At 56.6% G+C, this 24,481-nt stretch overlaps 3 protein-coding genes across 5 annotated transcripts in view; 1 reads left to right on the forward strand and 2 right to left on the reverse strand.

Moving 5' to 3' along the window:
- LOC121164484 (MRN complex-interacting protein-like) overlaps positions 1 to 24,481 on the reverse strand; it is an 813,414-nt gene that overhangs the window by 748,377 nt on the left and 40,556 nt on the right. The window lies entirely within an intron of this gene.
- LOC121164523 (leukotriene C4 synthase) lies at positions 14,156 to 16,315 on the forward strand. Of its 2 annotated transcripts, none has more exons than XM_040992653.1 (5): positions 14,156 to 14,262; positions 15,217 to 15,316; positions 15,421 to 15,491; positions 15,576 to 15,659; positions 16,177 to 16,315. In XM_040992653.1, the coding sequence occupies exons 1-5, from the start codon at positions 14,181 to 14,183 to the stop codon at positions 16,203 to 16,205; spliced, it is 366 nt and encodes a 121-aa protein (XP_040848587.1). In that variant the 5' UTR covers positions 14,156 to 14,180; the 3' UTR covers positions 16,206 to 16,315. The 2 variants fall into 2 exon arrangements, with proteins under 2 accessions (XP_040848587.1, XP_040848579.1); XM_040992645.1 differs by having other exon boundaries at positions 15,576 to 15,657; positions 16,064 to 16,315.
- LOC121164407 (alpha-1,3-mannosyl-glycoprotein 4-beta-N-acetylglucosaminyltransferase B) lies at positions 16,534 to 23,098 on the reverse strand. Of its 2 annotated transcripts, none has more exons than XM_040992518.1 (15): positions 22,938 to 23,098; positions 20,045 to 20,230; positions 19,805 to 19,945; positions 19,585 to 19,718; positions 19,338 to 19,384; positions 19,055 to 19,168; positions 18,756 to 18,831; positions 18,548 to 18,662; positions 18,216 to 18,346; positions 17,991 to 18,098; positions 17,706 to 17,899; positions 17,392 to 17,455; positions 17,210 to 17,297; positions 17,024 to 17,136; positions 16,534 to 16,950 (listed from the first exon to the last, which is right to left on the reverse strand). In XM_040992518.1, the coding sequence occupies exons 1-15, from the start codon at positions 23,032 to 23,034 to the stop codon at positions 16,927 to 16,929; spliced, it is 1,632 nt and encodes a 543-aa protein (XP_040848452.1). In that variant the 5' UTR covers positions 23,035 to 23,098; the 3' UTR covers positions 16,534 to 16,926. The 2 variants fall into 2 exon arrangements, with proteins under 2 accessions (XP_040848452.1, XP_040848451.1); XM_040992517.1 differs by having other exon boundaries at positions 17,392 to 17,470.

The following is a 24,481-nucleotide window of genomic DNA, read 5'->3' on the forward strand; positions in this document are numbered from 1 at the left end:
TGTGCATGGGCCCTGGGTAGGCAGGCAGGGCCGCAGGTTGGCACAGCACACTCGGGAGACTGGGCCTGAGGATCTGCACACTTTGGGGCATGGGGGCTGTGGAAGGGAAGGTCTGGGGATGTGTGGGAGGGAGGACTGCTAAGGGAGAATGTGAGAGGTGTGGAGTGACTTCTTGGGGACGTCTACCAATCTGGCTGTTGCACTTGCATGTAAATGAGGGAGCTGAGACTGGGTGTTTTAGAGAAGGAAAACCAGGGGACCTTTTGTGGGCAAACCAATATACCCACCCACATAGGAGCCCATCGACCTGGGCTTGTTGGTCTCAACCACCACCTACTGATGTACACAAAAGCCATGGTTAGGGGGCCTGCAAGCAACAGCTAGACCACAGTACCCTCCAGTGAGTGTAGGAACAGGGGATGGGTAACATTAGACCGGGCCATGACACTAACCTGCACACAAGAGAACTGGATCTGAGAGCAGATTCTGTGGGGGAGCATGGGCTCACCCCTGTGGAACTGCAATATCTACTGGTTTGATCAAGAACTACGGTGGGTGAGGGCTGAGCTAGGCATAACCATGCAACTCACTGATACTCATGGGTACTGGTGTTGGGAACAGGCCAGGCTGCTCCAGGATGCAGCACCCATAGGCACACCAGGGAATAGGGTGTGGGGTGGGCCAGGTTGTAACACCCATCAGCACATGCAAAAGCCAAAACTGGGGGAGGGGACAGACTGCTGAATAAAGATCTAGGACCCAGGCCTGGCACTGTAGCCTAGTGGCTAAAGTCCTTGGCTGGCGCACGCCCGGGATCCCATATGGGCGCCAGTTCGTGTCCCAGCAGCCCCAATTCCCATCCAGCTCCCTGCTTGTGGCCTGGGAAAGCAGTTGAGGATGGCCCAAAGCTTTGGGACCCTGCACCCGCGTGCAAGACCTAGAAGAAGCTCCTGGCTCCTGCTCTGGATTGGCTCAACTCCAACCGTTGCGCTCACTTGGGGAGTGAATCATCAGATGGAAGATCTTCCTTTCTGTTGATCTTCCTCTCTGTATATCTGATTTTCCAGTAAAAATAAATAAATCTTTTTACTTTCTTTTGATAATCTTACATAGTTGATTAGGGTACAAAGGGTCAAGGGCTACAGGAAAGTGGGTAAGACCATTGTTTCCACACCAATATCATAATTTTTCCCTGTACCTGGGCTCAGAGAAGAAACAAAGGGAGAAGCCCCACCCAGCCTCCCACCCACCCCAGGTCCCCGATGTGAGGCACGCTCCGAGAGTTCTGCTCAAGCAGTTTTGATAGTTCAACAGTTCTGAATTGCTGCCAACCTCACTGCTCCAAGCACTATGAAATCTACTCAGAATACACTGGCTGACATAGTCTCTTCATTCTTCTGAGATCAGTAGTGCAGTTGGAGGGATCTCCAAAGAAATTTCATCTGAGGTGATCCCAGACCTGATTCTTGTGTGTGCTTGCCAGTACAGGGTCCAGCACTGTCTATCGCCCCAATCAGCTTATACACATGTGCCAGAGTCCAGCTCCAGCTGAGTTCGGAACTCGTGAAGGGTGCATGGATGAGGCGCAAAGAGGAAAGAAAGATGAACCACTAGGATTTCTTGATCATAATGGACAATGCACGAAAGCTGTCCACTTTATTTATACAAAATCAGTCAAACTCTGGCTCAGACTTTTTACGTCATGGTCAAATGGGTGTTTCTAAGGATAATTCTGCCATTTGTTTTACCTAAAAACAATAGAAGTTCCTGCTACAATTCTCATCCTACAACTCAATCTTGTATCACAAAGAAAAGGGGAACCTAAAGAATGAGGAAAGAATGAAACCCTAAATACTAATGCTAATACTGATTAGCATAAGGTCAATGGGGACAGCCAAGACAGTAGGAATACTAGAAGACCCTTTTGCAAGACAATATTATTGACATTAACCTCCAAGCTCACATTGAGTAAAAGGCCAGCCTCACAGTAGCAAACAATGCCTGGATGGATTAGAATTCTTCCACAGGGTGGTCTGGTGTCCATGCAAAAGAAGGTGGAGCTGCATTCAAGTGGTTGTAGAGAAGTCCGCCAGGGCCCTGCCAAACAGTGGGAAGTTCCTTGTGGCCCTGCCTGCAATGGAACAATACTCTTCACACCTTCATGTCCCCCACATCCACTGCACAGACCCCAACACACATGCTGCTTCATGCAATTGCTGGGTCAGTTCTGCTTCCAACCCCATCTTCCACGCAAACCAATGGGTGCTGCAGTCCAGCCCAGTCCTGCACACTTCATCCTCGGCCTTCATGCAAACCAGTGGGAGCTTCAACCTAGTTGAGGCGACTCTCCACAAGCCCTACCAGGCCTACTTCCTACCCTGGTTCCCATGCTTGCCACGATGTACCACAGACTTGTTCAGTCCTTCCCACATCCCATTTAGCTTTTGTACATGTCAATGGGCATTGAAGCCTAGTTTAACCCAACCAGCCCTACTATCCAACCCAAACACATACTGGCGGGTACTGTCTGTCTAGCCACCCCTGTCCCTGTCTTGGTTTTCATGCTCTCTAGTGGGAGTGGTAACCCAAGAGGGAGGTGCCCACTATTTCCCTTCCAGGCCACTCCCTGATTATGCACTCTCCAGGTGGTTCTGGAGTTTAACTTGACAGATTTAGCCCCCAGTGCCAGCCTCTGCCACCTGATGCTGCGGCAAAATGCAACCAACGCTCACCCACTCTAATTTTTGCTTGCACCAGTCAGAACAGTCAGCCCAACCTGGCCCTTCCCTGATCTAGCTCACATGAGGCCCACAGGTGTTGTAGCCTTACCTGGTCTGGTCTGCCCCCATCTCAACTCACACTCTCTCTTGGGAGTGGTAGTCCAACAGGAAAGCCCACATTCCCCAGGCTGACTTTGTCCCCTCCCTCCCTGGGTCTCACATGTACTGTTTGGGTGCTGCAGCCACATCTGGTATGGTCCACATCACCTTTGCATTCTGTAATGTGCACTGGTTTGCGTTGTGACCAAACCTGGCCCAACCCGCACTCTGTTCTTGTGCTCAGATTCACCAGTGGTTGATGTTAATTGGTTCAGCCTGGTCTGCTCCCGACCTATGCCAAATGTATGCTAGTGGGTATCTTCTCTGACCTGGTCTGGGTTGCTCCCTATCATGGTTCTTATGCTCACCTGCAGGGACTGAGTCTCAATATAGTTTCCCAAGCTCCTCCATCAGAACATCTCCCTATGCCAGATACCACACATACCAGTGGGTCCATGGGCCAGCACTACTTTGTCCACCTCTTGTCCTGGTATAAACAATGGCCTTTCTTTGCTGGCCTTCAGTCCATTCCGGTTCTTACTGTTGGATGCTTCATCCCAGCCAAGGCTTGTCCATACTCAGACAGCGCTCACACATGGCTCAGTAGGGGCAGAGACCCAGCCTAATCCATCCTAAATCTACCCAGGTTCTCCAGAGCACCAGACGGGGTGCTGGCGTCTAGCCCAGTTAAGTATACCCAGCCCCAGTTTACACTTGTGCCAAGGGAGATTGCAGCTATATCCAGACCAGAGCACAGCCCCCACTCTCTCACAGCCCCCGCACTCTCCCGTGGAAACCCCAACCCAACAAGGGTGGACTCTCACAGCTCCACAACTGAGTCTATTCCCAGCCCCAGATTACACACGTGCCATTGTTGCTCTGACCCAGTAGGCTTAGCCCCTGTCTTAGCCTTTGCCTTCAATGCTGTGGCCCAGTATCACTGGCTCATGCAGACTAGTCAGTGTAAGAGCCTAGTTTGGCATGACCTGTGCTCCATCCTGATTTCTATTTTTTCTTGTGAGTTAAGGTTTGCTCAGTTCAATCTGGTCCGCCCCCTTCAAGTTGCAGCTCAGCCCAACCCACATCCTATTTTAGGTGCACATTCGGGTGCTGCTGCCTTGACCTGCCCAGACTGTTGTTGGTTCCTTTACCCATAAATGATAGCAGGTTCCATGGTCACACCTAGCTCAACCCATCACCACCCCAGCTCGCGAACTAACCACCAGGACTTGTATTTCCAGAGGGTGAGGCCACAGAGTCTTCCCCCACAGAATCTAGCCCTGGACCTTGTTCTCTCATGTGCTGGTTAGTGTTGTTGTGCCGGTTTTTGAAACCCCCAGATAATCATCAAGTCTGAAGTCGGTGCTGAGGCAAAAAGATGGTTTATTCAGGTTAGCCTAGGCAACCCAGCCACCTCCCCCAGCCCAGCATGGCTGGGCGGGGGAGGGGCAGCTGCAGCCGAGGCTGCAAGGATCCACAAGGAGGACAAAAGAAACGCGAGCCAGAAGACCCAAGGGAAGGGCCCGGAGAGCCCAAGCCCCCCAGTTCTTATACATCTTAGGCTATTAATTATACAGTCATGACTTAGCAGGCTTCTATTGGTGGGTTTGAAACAAGCAACTTTTAAAAAGTACAAATCGATGAGCTATTGGGCTGTGAATCTTATCAAACACCAGGTACCTCCTTCCTGAGGAGTGGTCTGCCTATGTGACCTGCCAGGTGTCCTGCCGGGTGTCACGTAGACTATCAGGCCTGAGGTTCACACAGCCCCTAGCCAAGCCATTAAGGCAGAATCACAAAAGGCAGAAAACGCCTAGGTTCTTCAGTGTCTTGATCTTGCCAAGTGTGACCTGTCCACTGTTCCACCACTCAGTCAGGTTCTGGTACCTAGCCCTGCCAGACAGGTCCCCAACCACAGCTTGTGTATAGACTGGTGTGTGGCAGTCAGTGATGCTCTACACTAATAGCCCATCTCAGGATTCCCATGTGGGCTGGTAAATCAGTCTGGCCCAAATAGGTCTTATGGACTCTCCCCTCCAAACTACCAGGTCTCAGTCCCCATGCTTGCCAGAAAGTTCCCTGAACCTATTGCTGGAAATCACCCAGAATCCATCCCTCACCTACACTCACACTGGCTTTATCCATGGATGCCCCTAGGCAGCAATTACATATCATAAAAACCCCAGAGCTTGATGCCAAGCGGCCAGGACTGGCACCACTTGGTCAAAGCCTAGGACTCGGTCTCTGCCTGGCAGCAATGACTTTGGTCTGAGTTCCCAGCATTGGTTCCGGCCTGGCAGGGGCACCCCCCATAGCCGCCACACTGCAGGGGGCTCCTTTTGCACCAACCCCAGGGCTGAACACTGCCCAGATTCTGTGCCACAAGATGATAGTGGCAGGGCAGAGCCAGGGCCTTAATCCCGTTACTAAGTTTCCTTTTTTAAGATTTATTTATTTTTATTGGAAAGGCAGATACATACAGAGAGGAGGAAAGACAGAGTAGATCTTCTGTCCAATGGTTCATTCCCCAAACAGCTGCAACGGCTGGAGCTGAGCCAATCCGAAGCCAGGAGCCTGGAGCCTCTTCCAGGTCTCAAATGAGGGTGCAGGGTCCCAAAGCTTTGAGCCATCCTTGACTGCTTTCCCAGGTCACAAGCAGGGAGCTGGATGGCCGCAGGGACACGAACCGGTGCCCAGATAGGATCCCAGCATGTTCAAGGCGAGGACTTTAGCCACTTTGCTGTTGTGCCGGGCCCCTCATTGTGTTCTTAGCCTGAGGGGAGAGATCTCTAGGGTATGGAGAAAGCCTAGGATTCAGCCACTGCCTGGCAGCAGTGACTTTGGCCCCACTGGCATGTATGAGGTGTGGGCCTGGGAGTGGGCCTGGTGGAGGAAGTTGGGAAACCACTGGTAGGCTGTCACTCCCACTGGTGAGAACGTGAGTCAGAGCTGGGGGTTGGCCAACCCAGGCAAGGCTGCTTCAGTTGTCTGCAGGTGTGTGGCTGGTTCTGGGGTAAGGTGGGAGGTTGGGGGGATCCAACCAGGGCCAGGCCAAACCTCAGCACACTAGCATGTGCAGAAGACAGGACAGTGTGCAGCCATGCAGGGCCAGGCTAAGCTGACACACCTACTGGTTTGTTTGAAAGCCAGGGATGAGGGCAGGCTGGGCCAAGCTAGGCTGCAGCATCTACCAGCAGCAGTTAGTACTGGGGGTGGGCCAGGCCAGGTCAAGATACAACATTTGATGGCAAGGTCAAACTAGGTGAATGGGTTATGCCAGGCTGGGTTGGAACATCCACAGATGTGCACAAGATCTGTGGCTTGGAGCAGGTCTGGTTAGGGAGCTAAAGGACCAGACTTCTGGGCTGCAGTTCCCAGTGGTGAGTGCAAAAGCCAGAATGGGGCAACAAACTGGGCTGGACATGGCTGCAGTATCCTTGGCACAGGTATGGACAGGGCCTGGGGTATGCTAGACTCAGCTGGATTTCAGCACCCTCCAGTGCTCACAAGAACCAGAGTGGGTGTAGGATAGGCTGGGCTAGGTCTCAGCACCTGCCGAACCACATGAGTAGGATTTGAGAGTGAACTAAGCGTGGCTGGGATGTGGCACCCAACAGTAAGAGCCGGAATCAGGGGGTTGGGGATGAGGTAAGGATGGAGTTGCTGGCTTTCAGCTTTGGCTTGGCCCAGCACCAGCCACTGCAGCCTTTTGGGGAGTGAAGCAGCAGATGGAAGATCCCTTTCTTCTCTCTCTGCAACTCTTTATTTTCTTTTCCAAGATTTATTTATTTTTATTGGAAAGGCGGATATACAGAGAGGAGGAGAGACAGAGAGGAAGATCTTCCATCCCATGATTCACTCCCCAAGTGAGCGCAACAGCCGATACTATGCCGATCCGAAGCCAGGAACCTGGAACCTCTTCCGGGTCTCCCACACGGGTGCAGGGTCCCAAAGCTTTGGGCCATCCTCGACTGCTTTCCCAGGCCTCAGGCAGGGAGCTGGATGGGAAGTGGAGCTGCCGGGATTAGAACCGGCACCCATATGGGATGCCGGCGTGTACAAGGAAAGGACTTTAGCCACTAGGCCACGCCGCCAGGCCCAACTCTGCCTTTCAAATGTAATATTTATATAAAAGAAAAGTTAGCAAGGACACTCACATTCCACATTGATGTTCCTGACTCCACTCTAATCCTAGATTCTTTTAAATGCATGCCCTGGGAGGCAGCAGTGATATGCAAGTGGTTGCAACAGTTCTGAAATGCTGTTGATTTCGTTACTTCAAGGTTGAGGAAATCCTTCCAAGGTCCGTTGGCTGACATTGTCCACCTTAGAGTCTCCACTTGCCACACTTGCTGTCAAAGCTTGGCCAGGAGAGTTTTCCAATTTATTCTGTCGTCCAAGGTACTCAATGTTCTCTGCAGGTCTCAGTGAACTGCCATGTCCCCCATGTGCAACTGGGCATACTGCTCACTGTATAGGCCTCTGCAGCCTAGGAGGCCCAGCTCTGACACACGCACTCCACGGTCAGACCGCATTCCTGTACATTTTCCTGTGACTGGAGTTTTGCATTCAGCGGGTCAGTTCAGGAGGTTTTCAAAGAAAACACACTAGAGGTAACCCCAGAACTGACTCCCGTGTGTGCCTAGGGTCCCCGATATAGAGCATGTTCTGAGAGTTCTGCTTAAGTGGTTTTGATCCTAGGATGACATCCCTCGGTACTGCTGCCTGTGGGCTGCTAGGGCCTGTGCTCTCCTCTTCTCTCCCTGCTTCCACCAGGTACAGAAAGAAAAAAAAAAGAATTGGAAACAATTGTCTCATCCACTTTCCCCTATTCCTCGACCCTTCCCATCCTAATCAGTGGTCCACATGGGGAAGCATCCTTTTCAACATAATCTAAAATAAAATAAAAAATATTATATAAAAATGTATTTACTTATTTTGAAAGGCAAAATGTCAGGGAGAGAAACAGAGATCTTCCATCTATTAGTTCAGTCCCCAGATGGTTAGCACTGGGCCAGGCCAAATCCAAGAGCCAGGGGCCCAAACACTTGGGGCACCTTCCATTATCTTTTCCCAGGCCATTATTAGAGAGCTGGAGTGGAAGTGGAGCAGCCAAGACTAAAGCTGGCTCTCATATGGAATGCCAGTATTTAGATGGTGACTTTACCCACTACCACAGCACAAGCCAACCTCCATCCTGTGCTGGTTTTTAAACACCTTTATTGACACAGTTTATAATATGTGAATATTAGTTTTCTTTTATTTGACACAGAAAGAGAGATACTGATTCAATCCCTAAATCCCCAAGAGGAATACGGTTGGATCCACTTTGAAGCCAGAAATAAAGAACTCAATTCAGGACCCGGTGCAATACCCTAGTGGTTAAAATCCTCGCCTTGCACATGCCAGGATCCCATATGGGCACAGTTCTAATCCCAGGGAGCTTACCATCCAGCTCCCTGCTTGTGACCTGGAAAAACAGTTGAAAATGGCCCCAAGCCTTTGGACCCTGCACCCGCATGAGAGACCTGGAAGAGGCTCCTGGCTCCTGGCTTTGTGTCAGCGCAGCTCCAGCTGTTGCAGCCACTTTGGGAGTAAATCAATGGATGGAAGATCTTCCTCTCTATAAAAACAAAAAAAATCTTAAAAAAAAAAAAAAAGAAGAACTCCAATCAGGTCTTCCTCAATGGGTAGTAAGCACCCAATTCTTTGACTTATCACTGTTGTCTTGCCTGTCAGGGTCGGCATTAACAAGAGAATGGGGAGAGCTGGCATTGTGGCAGCTGCTTGCAGTGCCAGCATCCCATATGCAAGTGCAGGTTCTGGGCCCAGTTCCTTTGCTGACCCAGCACCTTGCTAATGCAGGACCTGGAAATGCATCAGCAGATGATCCAAGCGCTTGGGTTCCTGCCACTCACATGGGAGATCCAGATGAAAAATATCTTTTTTTATTTCTCTGTCATGATGCCTTTCAAATAGATGATAGATAGATAGATAGCTAGATAGATAGCTAGATAGATAGATAGATAGATAGATAGATAGATAGAAAGAAAGAAACAGACTGGAGTCACGAGCCAGAGCCAGGAACCACTATGCAATATATTTTAGCTGTTAGGCTAAACACCCATTCAATGTGCCTGTTTGAAGTGAACAATCCAGTAATTTTTAGTAGATTTAATCAAGTTATATAAACACTATACCAAACCAATTTTAAGACACTTTGCTCACCTCTCACACCCTAGTGCAAGGTACCCACAGTTCCCTTCTCCCTGGATCTATCTTTTCCAATCATTTCACCCAAATAGTTTTAATAGGTGGGCCTTTTTTGTTTTTAAAGATTTATTTTATTTTTATTGGAAAGGCTGATATACACAGAGGAGAAAGACAGAGAGGAAGATCTTTCGTCCGATGATTCACTCCCCAAGCGGCCGCAACGGCTGCAGCTGAGCCAATCCGAAGCCAGGAGCCTCTTCCGAAGCGGATGTAGGGTCCCAAAGCTTTGGGCCGTCCTTGGCTGCTTTCCCGGGCCACAGGTAGGGAGCTGGATGGGAAGTGGGACTGCCGGGATTAGAACCAGCGCCCATATGGGATCTCAGGTGTGCAAGGCGAGGACCTTAACCACTACACCATCGCACCAGGCCCAGGTGGGTCTTTTTTGCATTGGGTGCAATCAGCACAGTGTTTTCAAGGCTGTTGCCCTATTTGACTGGATATCTGGTGACACCTGGAAGATCTGCAGCCTGGCTTCATGGTACTGCATTTTAACAGGTCCTAGGCAGTTGAACCCATGTGTGCCTCCGTGGTAACCAAGGGCCTAAGGCTGGGGTCCTGGGAGATCCTCACTAATGGCCGTTGTTGTCACCAAGAAACCTGAGCTTTCACGTCCAGTTGGCCTCAGATGCAACAGGATCTCTAATCTCAGGCACCAGAGCCAAGCAATGTACATCCTGGCATCAGAGCACGTAGTGTATAAAGTGCCATTCTTATATGCTGACTCCTGGGCTTGGGAGAGGATCATGCCCAGGTGGACATAAATTAAGTTGGTCTGCTGCTGGGAACCAAAAGGACTTCTTGGAGTGGTGGTGAGGATGTGGAGGACTCAGCCACTGGCACTGGCTAGAATTTATATGGCTCACGAGATGGATCCATTTGAAGAAAAACGAGAGATTTCCGAAACCAGGATGTGCAAGGCCTATACCCCTAATCAGCATGGAGTAGCTACAGAAGGCGAGATTTATATCCTTCAGCAACCCTTTAGAGGTCAGAAACCTCAGGGAATGGAATGGAAAGACAGGTAGGAAGCTTAGAATCACAAATTAGAAGTCAGGACTCTGGGGTCTAGTGCAGTGGCTTGACTGGCTAACCTTCCACCTCCAAGCTCAACATTCCATATAGGTGCCCGTTTGTGTCCTGGCTGTTCCACTTGCCAACCAGCTCCCTCTGTATGGCTTGGAAAAGCTATGGAGAATGGTTCAAGTCATTGGGACCCTGCACGCATGTGTAAAACCAGGAAGAAGTTCCTGGCTCCCAGGTTGGGCTAACCAACTGTACCCACTGCAGCATTCATAAGCCAGAGTACATACAGGCTGGCTGGGTTTTGCCGTAGCACCATCTGGCAAGTGCTGGGACTGGGGGCAAATCCTGTTAAGCTGCAGAACCACCTGTAAAGTACAAGATCCAAGGCCTGGGTGGGCCCAGTAGGGAAATTATGGGCACCTCTCTGAGGGGTTTAACTCCCACTGGTGAATATGAAAACCAGGGTTGGAGCAGGCATGGCTAGACAGAGAGTGGCACCTGTAGGCACAGTGTAGGCTGGGTAGTGTGGCTGGTTGAGCTAGGCATCAATGCCCATTGGCATGTACAAGAATTAAATGAGATGTGCGACAGGTTAGACCAGTCTGCTGTTCATACTGGTAAGCACAGGAACCAAGGATGGCGGGGCCCGGGGTGGGGATCATTAGGGGTTATTCCCACTAGGCCACTACTCCCGCTGGCGTACATGAGAGCCAAGTGTGTGGTGGGCAGGATTGAGCTGGGCTGAAGCACCTATTACCCTAGGATAGGAGATGGGGCTGGAGAAGGGACAACCCATCACTTGGGGTTAGGCTGATGTGGGTGACAGAGCCAGTATTGGCAAACACGCACAAGAATCAGGTCTGGGATTATCGCAGATGAGGTTTCTTTGGGAATCACCTCAACTAAACTGCTGAACTCAGAACTCCAAACATAGGGAGAATTGCAGGTTGCATAGTCTGATCATGGAGTACATGTGTCAGAACTGGGCCTCCTCATTGGCTCAAACAGTGGATGGCATACCAGATGGCTATGGATGATATGGCAGTCCACTGGAGCCTGCAGAAGACATGTGGTACCATTAACAGAGGGCAGAACAAATTGACCAACTACCCCAGCCAAGTGTTGGCAGTGAATATTTGGGTAAAGAGACTCTAAGGTGGACTATGTCAGCTAGTAGACTGTGGAGGAATTTCATCGTGATTGGAGCAGCAAAATCAACAGCAATTTGAACTATTAAAACCTCTTGAGCAGGACCCTTGGAGCATGTCCCACATCAGGGACCCTGGGATGACATCAGGTGACTATACCACATCTCCAGGTACCAGAGGCAGTTGGGAGGCTGGGTGTGGCTTCTCCCCTTATCTCCACCTATCCCCCCAGATACAGGGTGACAAAAAAAGAAATTGTGGAAACAATGGTCTCACCCACATTCTTCTAACCCTTGACTCTTCCCACCCTATTCAACTATATAATCATCATTAAAAAAAAAAGGGGGGGGGAAGGGGGGCACCAAGCACAATAGAGTAGCACCTAAAGTTCTCTCCTAAAACATGCCAAGATCCCATATGGGCACCAGTTCATGTCCCGGCAGCCCCGCTTCCCATCCAGCTCCCTGCCTGTGGCCTGGGAAAGCAGTTGGGGATGGCCCAAAGCCTTGGGACCCTGCACCCACATAGGAGACCTGGAAGAAGCTTCTGGCTCCTGGTTTTGGATTGGCTCAGCTCCAACTGTTGCAGCCACTTGAGGAGTGAATCATCGGATGGAAGATCTCTCTCTGTCTTTCCTCCTCTCTGTATATCTACCTTTCCAATTAAAAAATGAATAAATCTTAAAAAACAAAAACAAAACTAAGTTCCTGGCTACTGGCTTTGGATTGGCTTGGCCCCAGCCATTGTGGCCAGTGGGGAGTGAACCAGTGCATGGAGGAACTTTGTATCTCCTTTTCTCCATAAATCTGCCTTTCCAATAAAAACAAATCTTAAAAAAAAAAAAATTTGTTTTAAACTACCAGGAAACCCCAGAAAGATCTAGCTATTTATTTGAAAGGCCAACAGAAAGGAAGATACACAGGGAGAAAGTCTCCCATCCAGATGGTCACGGTGGCTGTAGCTGGTCAGGCCAAAGACTGGAACCTGGAACTCCATCAAGGTCTCACACTTCTGTGCTGGGTACTTGCCCATCCTCCGCTGCTTTTCCAGGTGCCTTAGCAAGCAGCTGGATTGGCAGTAAAACCAGCCAGTCATAGGTGACTAAACCTGCTGCACCGCAACAGTCTTATATTAATGTTAAATTCTGGGTTTACATTGTTGGTAGTTAGATGCTAACAGAAACTACATGAAGGGATGGCCCAAAGCCTTGGGACCCTGCACCCAGGTAGGAGACCTGGAGGAGGTTCCTGGCTCCTGGCTTCGGATCAGTGCGGAACTGGCCATTGCAGTCACTTGGAGAGTGAATCATCAGACAGAAGATCTTCCTCTCTGTCTCTCCTCTCTGTATATCTGACTTTGCAATAAAAAATAATGAATCTTTAATAAATAAATAAATCTTTTTTTAAAAAAAGTTTAAGTCAGTATTGTTCTGTGTCAAGTGCATAGTTTGTGCTGTGTGTCCCTGCTGCCGACCCATTGCACCTACTTGCTGGTGTTTCTTCCTCCTGGAGGTCCTGGGCATCCAGAAGGTTCCACAGGGCTACAAAGAGGCTGGAGACACAGAGAGCTTGGGGAGAGCATTCATGTCTCTGGTGACACTGATGCCTCCAGGGTGGGACCCCAAGGCCCTGGGCAAGTGCCAAGCACCAAAATTCTGGAGAAAGGCTCCAGAGGCTGAGACCAGCTCCCTTCTCTGGCCAGGAACTTCCTTTGAAGCTTCCTGCAGTTAGGGACAAGAAAACAAACTCGGATGGGAGGATTTCCTGGCCTAAGAGGAAATGAGGGCCTACACTGATATGTGCATACACATGGGCTTTGAAGGAATGCCAAGACCATACTAGCAGGGAGAGACACATGGCCATTATCAGTCAGGCAACGGGCAGACAAACAGGAAACACCGCACCAGGACATGAGCAGAAACCAAAACAAGGCCTGTGGTCAGGGCAGCTCAGTGTCTGGCTCTCACTCCATGATTGCTCCTGCCAGAGCTTGGTTGGTGCCAGGGACAGGTGTGGGGACCACTCCGGCCCGTGAGAAGTCCCCATAGCCCCAGACTGGGAGCATCTGGCTTCCTGGGGTGCTGATGGGCAGTGCATGTGCAGGCTGCGAGACGCAGGCAGCACTACAGCAGGCACCAGGTCGCAGTGCTGCACTCTTAGCTGTGGGGGTCACAGGGAAGGAGGCTGATTAGGGAAGCTGGAAGGAGCTCAGGGGCCACAGGACTGATCAGGCAGATGGACTCAGGGTGTCTCCACTGCCCTGGGCAGTCCCCACACTTCCTTCCTGCTGCTTGCCTGTGGCCCTTGCCACTTCTGACCAAAACTCACGTCAAGTCAGCTGTGACCAGGAGGGGAAGTGGTTGAACGGCCCTGGGCGCATGCAGGAGAGGTACACTCGGGTGGGCTGCACAGCCCTCAGAGCTGCTGTGGCTCCCTGTCTTGAGTTAGTCTCGGCTCACAAGTTAGGCTACGGGACCGGAGACCTGGGGCTCTGGGGGCCTGGGGTTGGGGGCGAGGGCTCTGCAGTTCAAGTCCAGTGTTACTGAACAGCCTTGCAAACGAAGGGCAGAGAGACAGGTGAGGAGTGTGCATAGGCCAGGGGTAGGGAGCCCATGCCTGGGACTGGAGCCAGGATGAACTGTGAAGGGCCAGGGAGACACTGCAGCTAGGCAATCCCCCAAGTAGGAATGGGCAAAGGTGGATGGCACTGGCTCTACCAAGGTCAGGTCTAGGCATAGAGACTACAACAAGTGGGAGGAAGTGGGAAGGCTGTCCCAGTCTGGTTTCTGGCTACCAGCCTAGCTGGGATCCCTGGCTCTGTGGGCCAGATCACATGCCCCCTCCTCCTTGGTGGAGAAGGGCGGGGAGGCACTGGGGCCGCCCTTCCTCTGTACACTAGATGTGTTGATAACAGCTCCATGGCTGGCCCTGTCTCCGGCACCATGAAGGACGAGGTGGCTCTCCTGGCCACTGTCACCCTCCTAGGAGTCCTGCTACAAGGTGGGCACTCTCCTGTGTGGGGGGGAGGTGGCTCAGACACCTGGCCTGAGTGCCAGCTGGAGGTGGGGTGTTTGTCACCCCAGGCTGCAGAGGGGTGGGAGGTGAGCTGAGGAATCCAGGGTCAGAAACACAGCCAACAGGAGTGCCTGACCTAGGGGACCATGTGCAAGCTGGTGGTCCACAGAGCAGAGGAAGGAAGCCTCCTTGTCTGTTGAGCTGTGGGAGCAAGGAACTAGAAAGATAAGAGGAGTGGGGCCACCACGTGCCTGGGGCACAGCTAACCTCCTCAGTGGTCTCAAGCAGCAGGCCCCCGTCCTGTGGCCTGGCAGGACTTCTCTGCTCCCCAACCTGCCTCACCCCCACATGTGCCCGCTTCATGCTTATCTCAGACTGGCTCCAGAAGGCAGGCTGCTGGCCCTGTGTGGGCTAGGATAAGGCATCCCGGGGGGGTGCACCCAGGAACGGCCTTGCTTGGTCTCTGGCTGCACCCGCATGTTGGTCCCAGGCCTGCACTGAGTTGGCATGGCAGGCACCAGGGCTGGCTCTGCAAAAGCCTGGCCTAAAGGTCTCCCAGGAAGGCACCCACCCCTGGGGCCAAGGTCCTTCTTACTGAGATCCCTTAGGGGCCAGCTACCCACAGTGGACTGGGAGGATGGTGGGGTCTCAGCTTGCAGCCATTGTCAGAATCACTGAAGCAAGATGTGAGAGACCTCCTGAGACCTCCAGGGACACCCTGGTCAGGGCACTTCCTGTTCAGGGGACCCCTTAGGAAAATTAGACACACTGCCTGCTTTGCAAGTCAAACGACTCTTGGAGCCCAGGCAGGTGTTCCTGTGCCCTCCCCACCGGGCATCACAGGATAGGCCCGAGCACGAGGAAGGAGGAGCGCAGAGCCCCGCGAAGACCCAGGTTCCCACCCACGCCTCACGACCCCCTCCCCCGCGCTGCCCACAGCCTACTTTTCCCTGCAGGTCATTTCTGCGCGCAGGGCCTTCCGCGTGTCACCGCCGCTCACCACCGGCCCGCCCGGCTTCGAACGTGTCTACCGAGCCCAGTGAGGCAGCAGGGGTGGGGGGCAGCGGGATGGACAGGGTCGCCCCGGGTGCGCCTGGGTCCTGTGCCAGCCCAGCAACGCATCATCCGGCCCGCCGCCCGCAGGGTGAACTGCAGCGAGTACTTCCCGCTATTCCTCGCCGCTCTCTGGGTCGCCGGCATCTATTTCCACGAAGGTGGGCGCGGGGGGAAGGGGCGCGCGGGGTGTAGGGGGGTGCTCGGCCACTCGCACATGCGCTCACCGCGCCCCGCTCCCGTAGGCGCCGCCGCCGCCTGCGGCCTGGTCTACCTGTTCGCGCGCCTGCGCTACTTCCAGGGCTACGCGCGCGCAGCTCAGCTCAGGTGAGGCGGGGCGGGGCTCCCTAAGGGGGCGGGGCGGGATGGGGCGGGGAGGGGGAGGGATTTCCTAAGGGGAGTGGGGGCGGAGCTCGGGGCGGGCTCCCTGAGGGGGCGGGGCGGGGCTCCCCGAGGGGAGGTGGGGGCGGAGCTTGGGGCGGGCTCCCTGAGGGGGCGGGGCGGGGCTCCCCGAGGGGAGGTGGGGGCGGAGCTCGGGGCGGGCTCCCTGAGGGGGCGGGGCGGGGCTACCCGAGGGGAGGTGGGGGCGGAGCTTGGGGCGGGGCTCCCTGAGGGGAGTGGGGGCGGCCTCCCTGAGGGGGCGGGGCTCCCCGAGGGGAGGTGGGGGCGGAGCTTGGGGCGGGGCTCCCTGAGGGCCGCTGGCCTGAGCCCGGCCGTCCGGCGCTCGCTGCAGGCTGGCCCCGCTGTATAAGAGCGCCGGCGCGCTCTGGCTGCTGGTGGCGCTGGCGGCGCTCGGCCTGCTGCTGCACTTCCTCCCTGCCCCGCTGAGCGCGGCGCTGCTCCGCCGGCTCAGGATGCTGCTGCCCTGGGCCTGAGACCGACAGACCCGAGAGCCTCCAGGAGCGGGCGGGTGCCCCGCCTCTGCCTCAGGCGTCTGATTCAAGTCTCTGCAACGGCTGTTCCCGTAACTGCTTTCCCCGGGGCTTCCTGGAGGGGCGTGGGCGGGCCTCGAAGGAGAGGGGCTCCTTCCTCATCCTGCGCCGCTCTGCAGGGTGGCCGGGAGGGGGACTCCTCTGTGTTGGGGACCCAAGGGTGAGGCGCCCGGTGAGGACACCAGGCCCCTCCAGGGCTCCGGGAGTCAGGGTCCCGGCTTGGCACTGGGGGGTGCGCGGTCACTGGGAGCACTCACATTGGAGGCACGTGCTTCATTGACCCTTTATTACAAGTCACGCTCTTATAGAAGTATATGTGGACTTACGTGAAAAAATCAAATGTATCCAAGAATAAAAAACACAGCACATAAAGTAGTATATGCATTCCAGTGTTCGCGCCGGAGACCGGGCGCCCGAGGGGAAGCGCTTCTGCCGCGGCCTGGCGGACGGTCTGGGCGGCTAGGCCGGCCCTCAGGCACAGTGTGGGGCCCCCTGCCTCCCCCGGCCTGGTGGACGGGGCAGCACCAGCTGCTGGGGCCTCCGGGCCAGCGGCGGACCCCAGGCCAGCCCAGCCTTGAGTGAGCATCCGCGCCTGACCCTCCGGGGGCAGCAGCGAGGGTTGCCCGGGCCGCTGTGGGGCTCCCTCCATCCCAAGCCCTGCAGCTCAGTCGGCCTTCTTCAGGAAGATCTGCAAGAGCCATGGGGGGCTGTCAGGTGGCTAGCAGGCAGCGAGCCCCACCCTGGCCCTGGGCCGCGCCTACCTCACTCAGAATCACCCACACAGGCGAGTCGGTCTGGATGGAGAGGCGCAGCGCTTCCAGAGGCCCGAAGGCCGGGTCCACCTCGCCCTCGGCCACGCCCTTGTAGAAGGAGCCTGACAGAGCAGCACTGAGTCACTGCGGGGAGGGGGGGGCGAGCCCGGCCCCACCCTGCCGTCCCGCACTCACCTATCTGCAGGTAGCCATCAGGGCTCCGCGGGTAGCGCAGAGTGGCCACGCGGCCCTCCTGCAGCGCCTCCTTGTCGGACTGGGGGTTCTGGGGGTGTGGGGGTAGCCGTGTCAAGGCCCTGAGGTTGGCTGTCACAGGAGGGCCATGCTGCCACGCACACCCACAGCCCGACCACACTCACGTCAAAGGGCAGCACCTCCACGGAAGTGTTGAAGAGCTTGTCCTCTGGGTGCTCGATGTTCCCGCTGCGGAAGAAGAACCTACGGCCAGGCCGGCCTGTGAGCTGCCGTGAGGCAGCCCGGCCCCACGCGCCACAGGGCGGCAGACTTCTGCCAGGGCATTCACCAGCACTACCTTAGTCCTCAGTAGACACTGCCCCAACAGGAACCTGCCCTTCTCACATAGGGAAACTAAGACATGGCCAAGCCAGATCATCTCCTGGGGGGCACACTCCTCTCCCCACCCCAAGGTGGACCTGCGGGTACCCGCACTGACCGCTCCAGGCGCAGCGGCTGGAAGAAGCGGAAGCGGATGAAGTCCCCAGCAGCTGGCGTGAAGGCCCAGAAGAAGTCCTCGCGCAGGTAGGCCTTCTCCAGGGTGAAGTGCTGGTATGTCTTGAGGCTGGTGCTCACCTCAGCCGGCGGGTTCACGTGCTCCTTCCGCAGCGCTTGCTTCCCAAAGTCCTTGTCCTGCAGCCGTGGATGGCCGATCAGGAGCCCTGGCCTGGCTCTGCCTGTTGCCCCACTCCCTGGCCAGGCAAGCGTGCCTGCTGACATTTACCTTCAGTTTCTGGATCTTGCCGGCCAGTGAGGAGTGTGTGCCCACGTGCTGGAAGAGGGATGGCTTGAAGCGGATGCGCAGGTTGGCCTTCTGCCGGTCGCAGTGCTTCTGCGAAGGAGAGGAAGGCCCCGGGGCTGGGCTCAGCCTGGCCGCACACAGGACACGGGTGGGTGGGTGTGCACTGCCCATGGTGGCTCAGCCCCTCTTCTGCAAGGCACTGCTCACCGCATCCTTCTCTGGGTTGCAGACCTTCACCCACAGAATATGGTCCAGGAGCCAGTCAATGGGCTTGTCCCGGTAGAACATGAGCGTGAACTCCACGATCAGGCTCAGGTCCAGTGACTTGAACATCTTCCCTGGGTGGGGACAGGAGGACCGGGGTAAAGCCAGCCATCCTGAGCCGGCAGCACTACCCTACACTGCTTCTTCCCGACCCACAGGGTGCAAGGCCCAGGAAGGTGCCAGGACTATGCCCACAGGTGTGTTTCAGGCAGTGTGGAAGCTCCCCATGCAGAGGGTAGTGCCCAGGCTGGCACGGTGAGGATGGCAGGGCGCACCAATGAAACCCAGCTGGGAGAATTCCAGGATCATCCAATCCTCAGAGGGCTGCTGCAGGGCGAAGTTCTTCATGGTGCTCAGATAGTTCGGCTTGGCTACAATGTCATCCTCCAGCTGCACAGGGGCCAGGCAGATGGTGAGGGAGACTCAGGATGGGCACCAGTGGGCACGGGGGTAGGGCTTCCGACCCAGGGTCCCAGGACTGACCTGCACGTAGTAGACTCCCTTGGACTGTGCATACATCATGAGGAAGCAGTAGTCGAGGTTCTGTTTGGTCCTCCACCTATGGGGCCAGAGATGGGGTCTCAGGAACTGACACCTTGGTGCAACTGCCACCCACAGACCACCAGGTGCCTGAATTACCCTCCCAACTCCCTCCCCACTTGCCAGGAGCCTCTGGTGGATGGAGACACAGAACTACTGCAGGCCAGTGCCCCACACTCAGGCCCCAAGGGATGGGCTCCAGGCACAGGAGGGCAGGGCACTTAGGAGGGCAGCGGCAGTACCTGACTCTCTCCTTGGGGTCTCCAAAGGACTCGCGGAGGCGGGAGAAGTCAGGGTAGAAGTGGGGGGAAGGGGAGATGACTTCCAAGAGTCCCGAGTGGATCTCCGTGGGGAACCTGGGTGGTGGAAACAGAAAGCCAGCTGGACTGGGACATGTCACCTCCAGGGGCTGGAGGCCTCAAATCCCACCTAATCCATTGGCTGCAGACCCCTCCCAACACCCCTCCCCCTGCGCTGCCTCCCTGAACCCTCCCACCACAGCTGTCTGGGGCTGCTGGGACTCACAAGGCCTTGATGTTCTCTGTCACTGCTGAAGTGTACTGAGGGTCAGTCTGTGAAGATAGCAGGCACCTTCCCTCAGCCCAGATGCCAACCCAAGTAACCCAGAAGAAGGGATGGGGGAAGGGGCTCAGGCTGGAGAAGCCCCCACAGATGGAGGATGTGAGCTCCCTGTCAGCAGCCCAGGGAAGGCTGGGCTTGGATCCCGCCAGTGTCTTCCGCCCCCCCCATACCACATGCCTGCATCACTCACCTCGGCGATCAGCACCACGATGACCGAATCCTCCTTCTCCTGTGGGCTCAGCTCCGAGATGAGCGAGTGCAGCGTGTCGGTGAGGTACGAGTGCACTTCGCGTCGCACGCTCGGGATGCCCATGACCACCGACACTGCGGGGTGCAGATGGTGATGTTGGACACTGTCCCCACTCATGCCCCACCACCAGCCTCGTGCCACTCCCCAGGGACACCCCTACCTCCGGTGCGGCCCTGGCCCACACGCACCGCTGGCTGCAGACTGCTCTCCTTGGCCAGCAGGTGCGGCAGGTGGTGGAAGACAGTAGGCAGGTGTAACACGTGCCTGTGCGAGATGTTCCAGGGCTTCAGCCGGGGGTCCTCTACAGGAGGAAGGATCGGAATAGGACAAGTCAAATGGCACAGCCTGGGACCTGCGCAGTGCCCAGCCCTAGCCAGCCTGCTACTGCTCCGGAGCTCACCTGTCAGGCGGCCCCAGGTGTGGTTACTGTCGCCCTCCCGCAGGGCCTGCCTCTCTGACACAGCCCTCTTGATCTCATCCAGCACCAGGTTGAGCTCCTTGGAGCGCTTAAGGCTCTCCTGCTCAGCTGCGTGCAGACGGTCCCGCAACGCCAAGAACTCCCGTTGGTAGATGTCCACCACGTCGCCTGTGGGCAGAACACAGCGATTAACAGGGCACAGGCTGGCACCTGCCTTCTGGCCCTGGAGGATGCCCTGCGACCACCTGCAACAGTCTCAGGCCGAGCCCCTTGCTTCTGGCCAAGGCTCACCCTCAGCCTTTCCCTTTTGCACCCACCCTTGGGGGAGAGCCAGCCTCCCTGGTCTCCTCCCAGCAGACAGGAGGGAGCCAGGGCACAGGGTGCCCATTCTTCACCTCGGGCACTAACCAACTCCCCCACTTGCATAAGCAAGAAACTGCCAGACCAGGCCCTGGGTCGCCCAGCCAGATCCAAGACTGGCATGGGGAGTGGCCTGGAATGTGGACCTCTGGGCCAGCCCAGGGGAGGGCTGCCTGGCAGCAGAGATGGCTCCCAGAGAGGGACAGCGCCCAGGGAGTGGGACTGAGGAAAGCCACAGCTGGTCCCAGCAGCAGCAGCAGCTTGCCCGCTCCTCCCCACCGCCTCCCTGGGAACTAAAGGCAGAAGCTTCGGAACAGCCCCAGAACAGCCCAGCTGGGGAGGGATTTGAGAGTCAGGTTACTGGAACTGAGCACTCAGGGTCAGGTTACCCTGGAAACCTGACCCTAGAAGGCCACCACTTGGGTTCACTGCCTTGGCCTAGCTGGGGGGAGCTGATGGGAAGGGAGGAGCCTTAGGGCCAGGACTGGGGCATCAGGGCTCTTGCCAGGAACCCCCTTCCTGGCTTCCCAGCCCTGTGTATGGAGCTCAGGGTCCCCAGAACCACCTGGCCTCCCCTCTCCCCCAGGTCCTGAGTAGCCTAGCTGGCTGCCAGGAACTGATAGACCCCATGCTCCCAGGGACACCTGCCCACACCTTCCCTTCCGTCACATCCCACAACACTGCAGACCCTGTTCTGCCTGCAAGGGCCCTGCTCTAACCCTCAACCCTCTGACTGTGCATGCAACTGTCTTTGCCTGTCCAGAAGCTGGGAAGGCAGTGGGTAGGATGGAGCAGGGCCTGGGGGGCTCTGGGCTGGGACAGGGTCAACCAGAGAGAGCACTGGGGTGATGGGGGGCTGGGAAGAGTAACAGCTATCGCTCCTTTAGGGCCTTGCATCCTCCCAGCAAGGCTGCCAGAGTCCAGTGGGCATCCTGGATGGCTGAAGCCCCTCTGGGGGTGGGCCCCTCTAGCAGGTGCTGAGGCTTGCAGCGCAGCCCTTCTCCAGCGTGAGTTCCCTGGCCCACCTTGCCGGGAGTCTAGGAGTCCCTTCAGGGTTTGACCCCTGGCTTCCAGGGTGCCGTGTGCTCCTGGTGGCCCCTTCCTCACTGGTCTCTGGGACACGTGCTACACCTCCCATCCCATTCCCTGTCCTGCTTGCTGCAGACTGTAAGCCAGGGTCTAACCTGGCTTCTAGCTGGCATCACCCAGCTACACTGTGCACTGGCCATGGAGTTGGCTAGATAGGAAAGAGAAGCGGTCACAGAATAGCTCAGATGTGCAGCTTCCCTTGAGGTCCCCAAAGATTCACTGACAGTCCCTAGACAGGGGGGCAGCCCCAGGCCACCCCTCTCCTTGTCCCATGGTCTCCTGAGGGCAGGAAAAGGACCTCTGGTACTGAGTCCCTGCCCTTCTCTGACTGGTGCCAGCCGGCCAAGACACAGAGGACTATGTGGAGCTCTCAGGCTGGCCGCCTGTAATTGAGGATGTGACCTCAAGGACTCATTCCCACCCCTCAGGCCTTGTCTTCATGGCCACTTTCCCAAGGACCCCCTCCTGCCCTCTCAGGAGGGGACCCACCTAGAGACAAAGGACTCCCCTTCCGTGGTCAGGCCCTCGCCCAGGTGGGTCCCTTACAGACAATGTCCGGCCACCACTCCTACAGGACCTGGGATGGATCCTGAGGGGTCAACCAGGCCACCCTCGGGCCTGGGGCGAGGTGCAGGGAATAGGGAGGCCCTAAGAGGACGGCGAGGGAGGGTCACTGGCCTCTGCCTGTTCTAGCTCAGGCCTCCTGCAGAAAGGCCGGGAGGCAGGAAGGAAGCAGCTTCCGGGGGCCTCATGGCCAGGCTTGGGTGGACAACAGCCTCAGAGGGCCTCAGCAGGCCCAACTTAGGCCCAACAACTGCAAACTCCACCAGCAGATTCCAGGCCTGCTCCTGTCCACTGCCCAGGCCAGAGGGCAGGCTGGAGGAGGGGGCAGGCAGCTTCATCAAGTTTCACACATCAACGACAGGTGTGGGGAGGCGGAGGTCGCTCAAGGGGAGTCCACAACAAACTACCCTGGGCAGCTCACTGCCTCCTCCGTGCAACTTCCGGAGGGGCATGGTTTGGGGATAGCAGGTCCAAAGGGCTCCCACCTGCTCCCATCCAGGTGTTCCCAGATGGCACCCTGGACTGCAGGGAACACTGGCCACCTCTGTGACCTTGTGTCTCCGCCCCCGGAGAACTCCAGGGGGCCTCGGCACGCCAGGGGGACCCACCAACCCCTAGCATAGGGTAAATCACAGTACCCGCCGAAAGCCAGCACCCCACGGAGCACTGACCGCCATGGACCCCGGGCCTAACCCAAGCCGCCAGGGCACCTCGTCATTTCAGCAGCAAACAAGTGCGGGGAGAGGAAGGAGGGGCGTCCCCGCGCGCTCGGGATGCAGATGGTGGGGGACTCCGGGTCGGGTCCCGCGGCCACCGGCCGGTCCCAGGTGCGCCCCAGGTGCCGCGGGCGCCGGGGGCTCACCTTTCTGGCCGCTGAGCGCCGCGTACCAGGACAGCGAGAGGAAGGCGCACAGGCAGAAGAGCAGCAGCGTCAAGAAGGTGCCATTGCGGAGCCTCATCTCCTCGAATGCGCGGCGGGCGCCGGCGGGGCCGAGGCCGCATGGCCCGGGGGACCGGGGCCGGGGCGCGGAGGGGCCTGGGGCGGCGGGGCCCCGGCCCCGGGGCGCGGGTCGGGCCGGGAGCCGCGCCGACTGCTGCTAACCGAGGCGAGGTAGCCGCTGGCCGCCGCAGCTCGGCAGCGGGGCCGGGCCGGGCGGGGCTGCGCTGGGCGGCGGGAGCCGCGGCCCGGCCTGGACGAGAGGCCGCCGCGACGACGGCGCAGGGCGGGGCGGTCCGCGCTTAAAGGGGCCGCGCGCGCCGCCGCCATCGCCGCGAGGGGGCGGCGCGCTCCGGGAGGGACGGAGTGGGCGGAGGAGGCGGCGCCCCCTCGGCCCCGGCGCGTTCTCTGGGGAGTGTGGGGCTTCCGTCGCTCCCCAAGGCCGGAGCGGGGGTCTGGACTGTATGGAGGGCAGGACATGGAGACTCACAGCCGTGCGCACCTCGCTGCTATTCCGAGCGCTTGTGAAACTGGGGCCACGGACCGCTCTCGCGAGGCCAGAGCCCAGGCCTACGGGGGTTGAGAGGTGCCTGGTGGCGGCTGGTGCCCTCCGCACCAAGAGTGGCATGGGTGGAAGCTGAGCCGGTAGCTCAGAAGAGCGGCCAGGTCCACGGGGCGGGCCGTGGGCTGCCTGGCCCCTCAATGCAGTGTGCCCATCGCAGGCTTTCTCCTGGCCTTTTGTGGAACCCCGAAGATTTCAGCTCAGATCCGAGGACCCCAGCAACTGACTAGAAGCCCCTCCCCAGCGGGGATCTAGAGGGAGGGCTCCGATTGGAAGCCCTTTGGGGTCCTGGGCACTGTGGGTATGGCAGAGGGGTCCGCAGAGGCCGACCGGGCTGTCCCATGTGGCCCGCAGCTGCTGAACTTCGTGGGCTGGAAGACCCCTTGAGCAGAATGCCCTGTGTTGCATTCTGCTGAATGTGTGTGTAAAATGTGCCAGAAGACGGAATATATTTTGATGTAAAGCAACAAACTGGGAAATTCATGTACACAAATTTTTTGAAAAGTTCATTGAAAAAAAGAAACTATGCATGGATTTCAAAAGCCATTCTTTCAAGGTCCTTGTGTCTCTCCCCCTTCCACCCTGCTGGTTCAGACATTCTGAGTGCCCTTGCAAGGCCACCCACATTTCCCCTGGGCACTTCCAGGTTGCTGAGCTCTGCCTCTCCCCACCAGCAAAATGGACCTTTCAGCCATGGGTCAACCCCTAGTGCCTGAAGCAGTGACCTGGGGCCCCTGGAGGAAGGTATGGGGAGGGAGGGGCAGTGCAACCCACACAGCAAAGTCCTGCTCTTTCCTCTGCTTCTGCACCGTGACCATTTGGTGCTAGGATTTTACCTCCCAGCCCTAGCTCACATGGTCTTCCCGGGGTACTTCTTGGAGGCAGCCTTTCCTGAAAGGCACAGCCA

Source organism: Ochotona curzoniae, unplaced genomic scaffold, assembly GCF_017591425.1.
Source record: "Ochotona curzoniae isolate NIBS_2020 unplaced genomic scaffold, NIBS_Ocur_1.0 contig_1031, whole genome shotgun sequence".
In the NCBI taxonomy this organism is placed as follows: Eukaryota; Metazoa; Chordata; class Mammalia; order Lagomorpha; family Ochotonidae; genus Ochotona; species Ochotona curzoniae.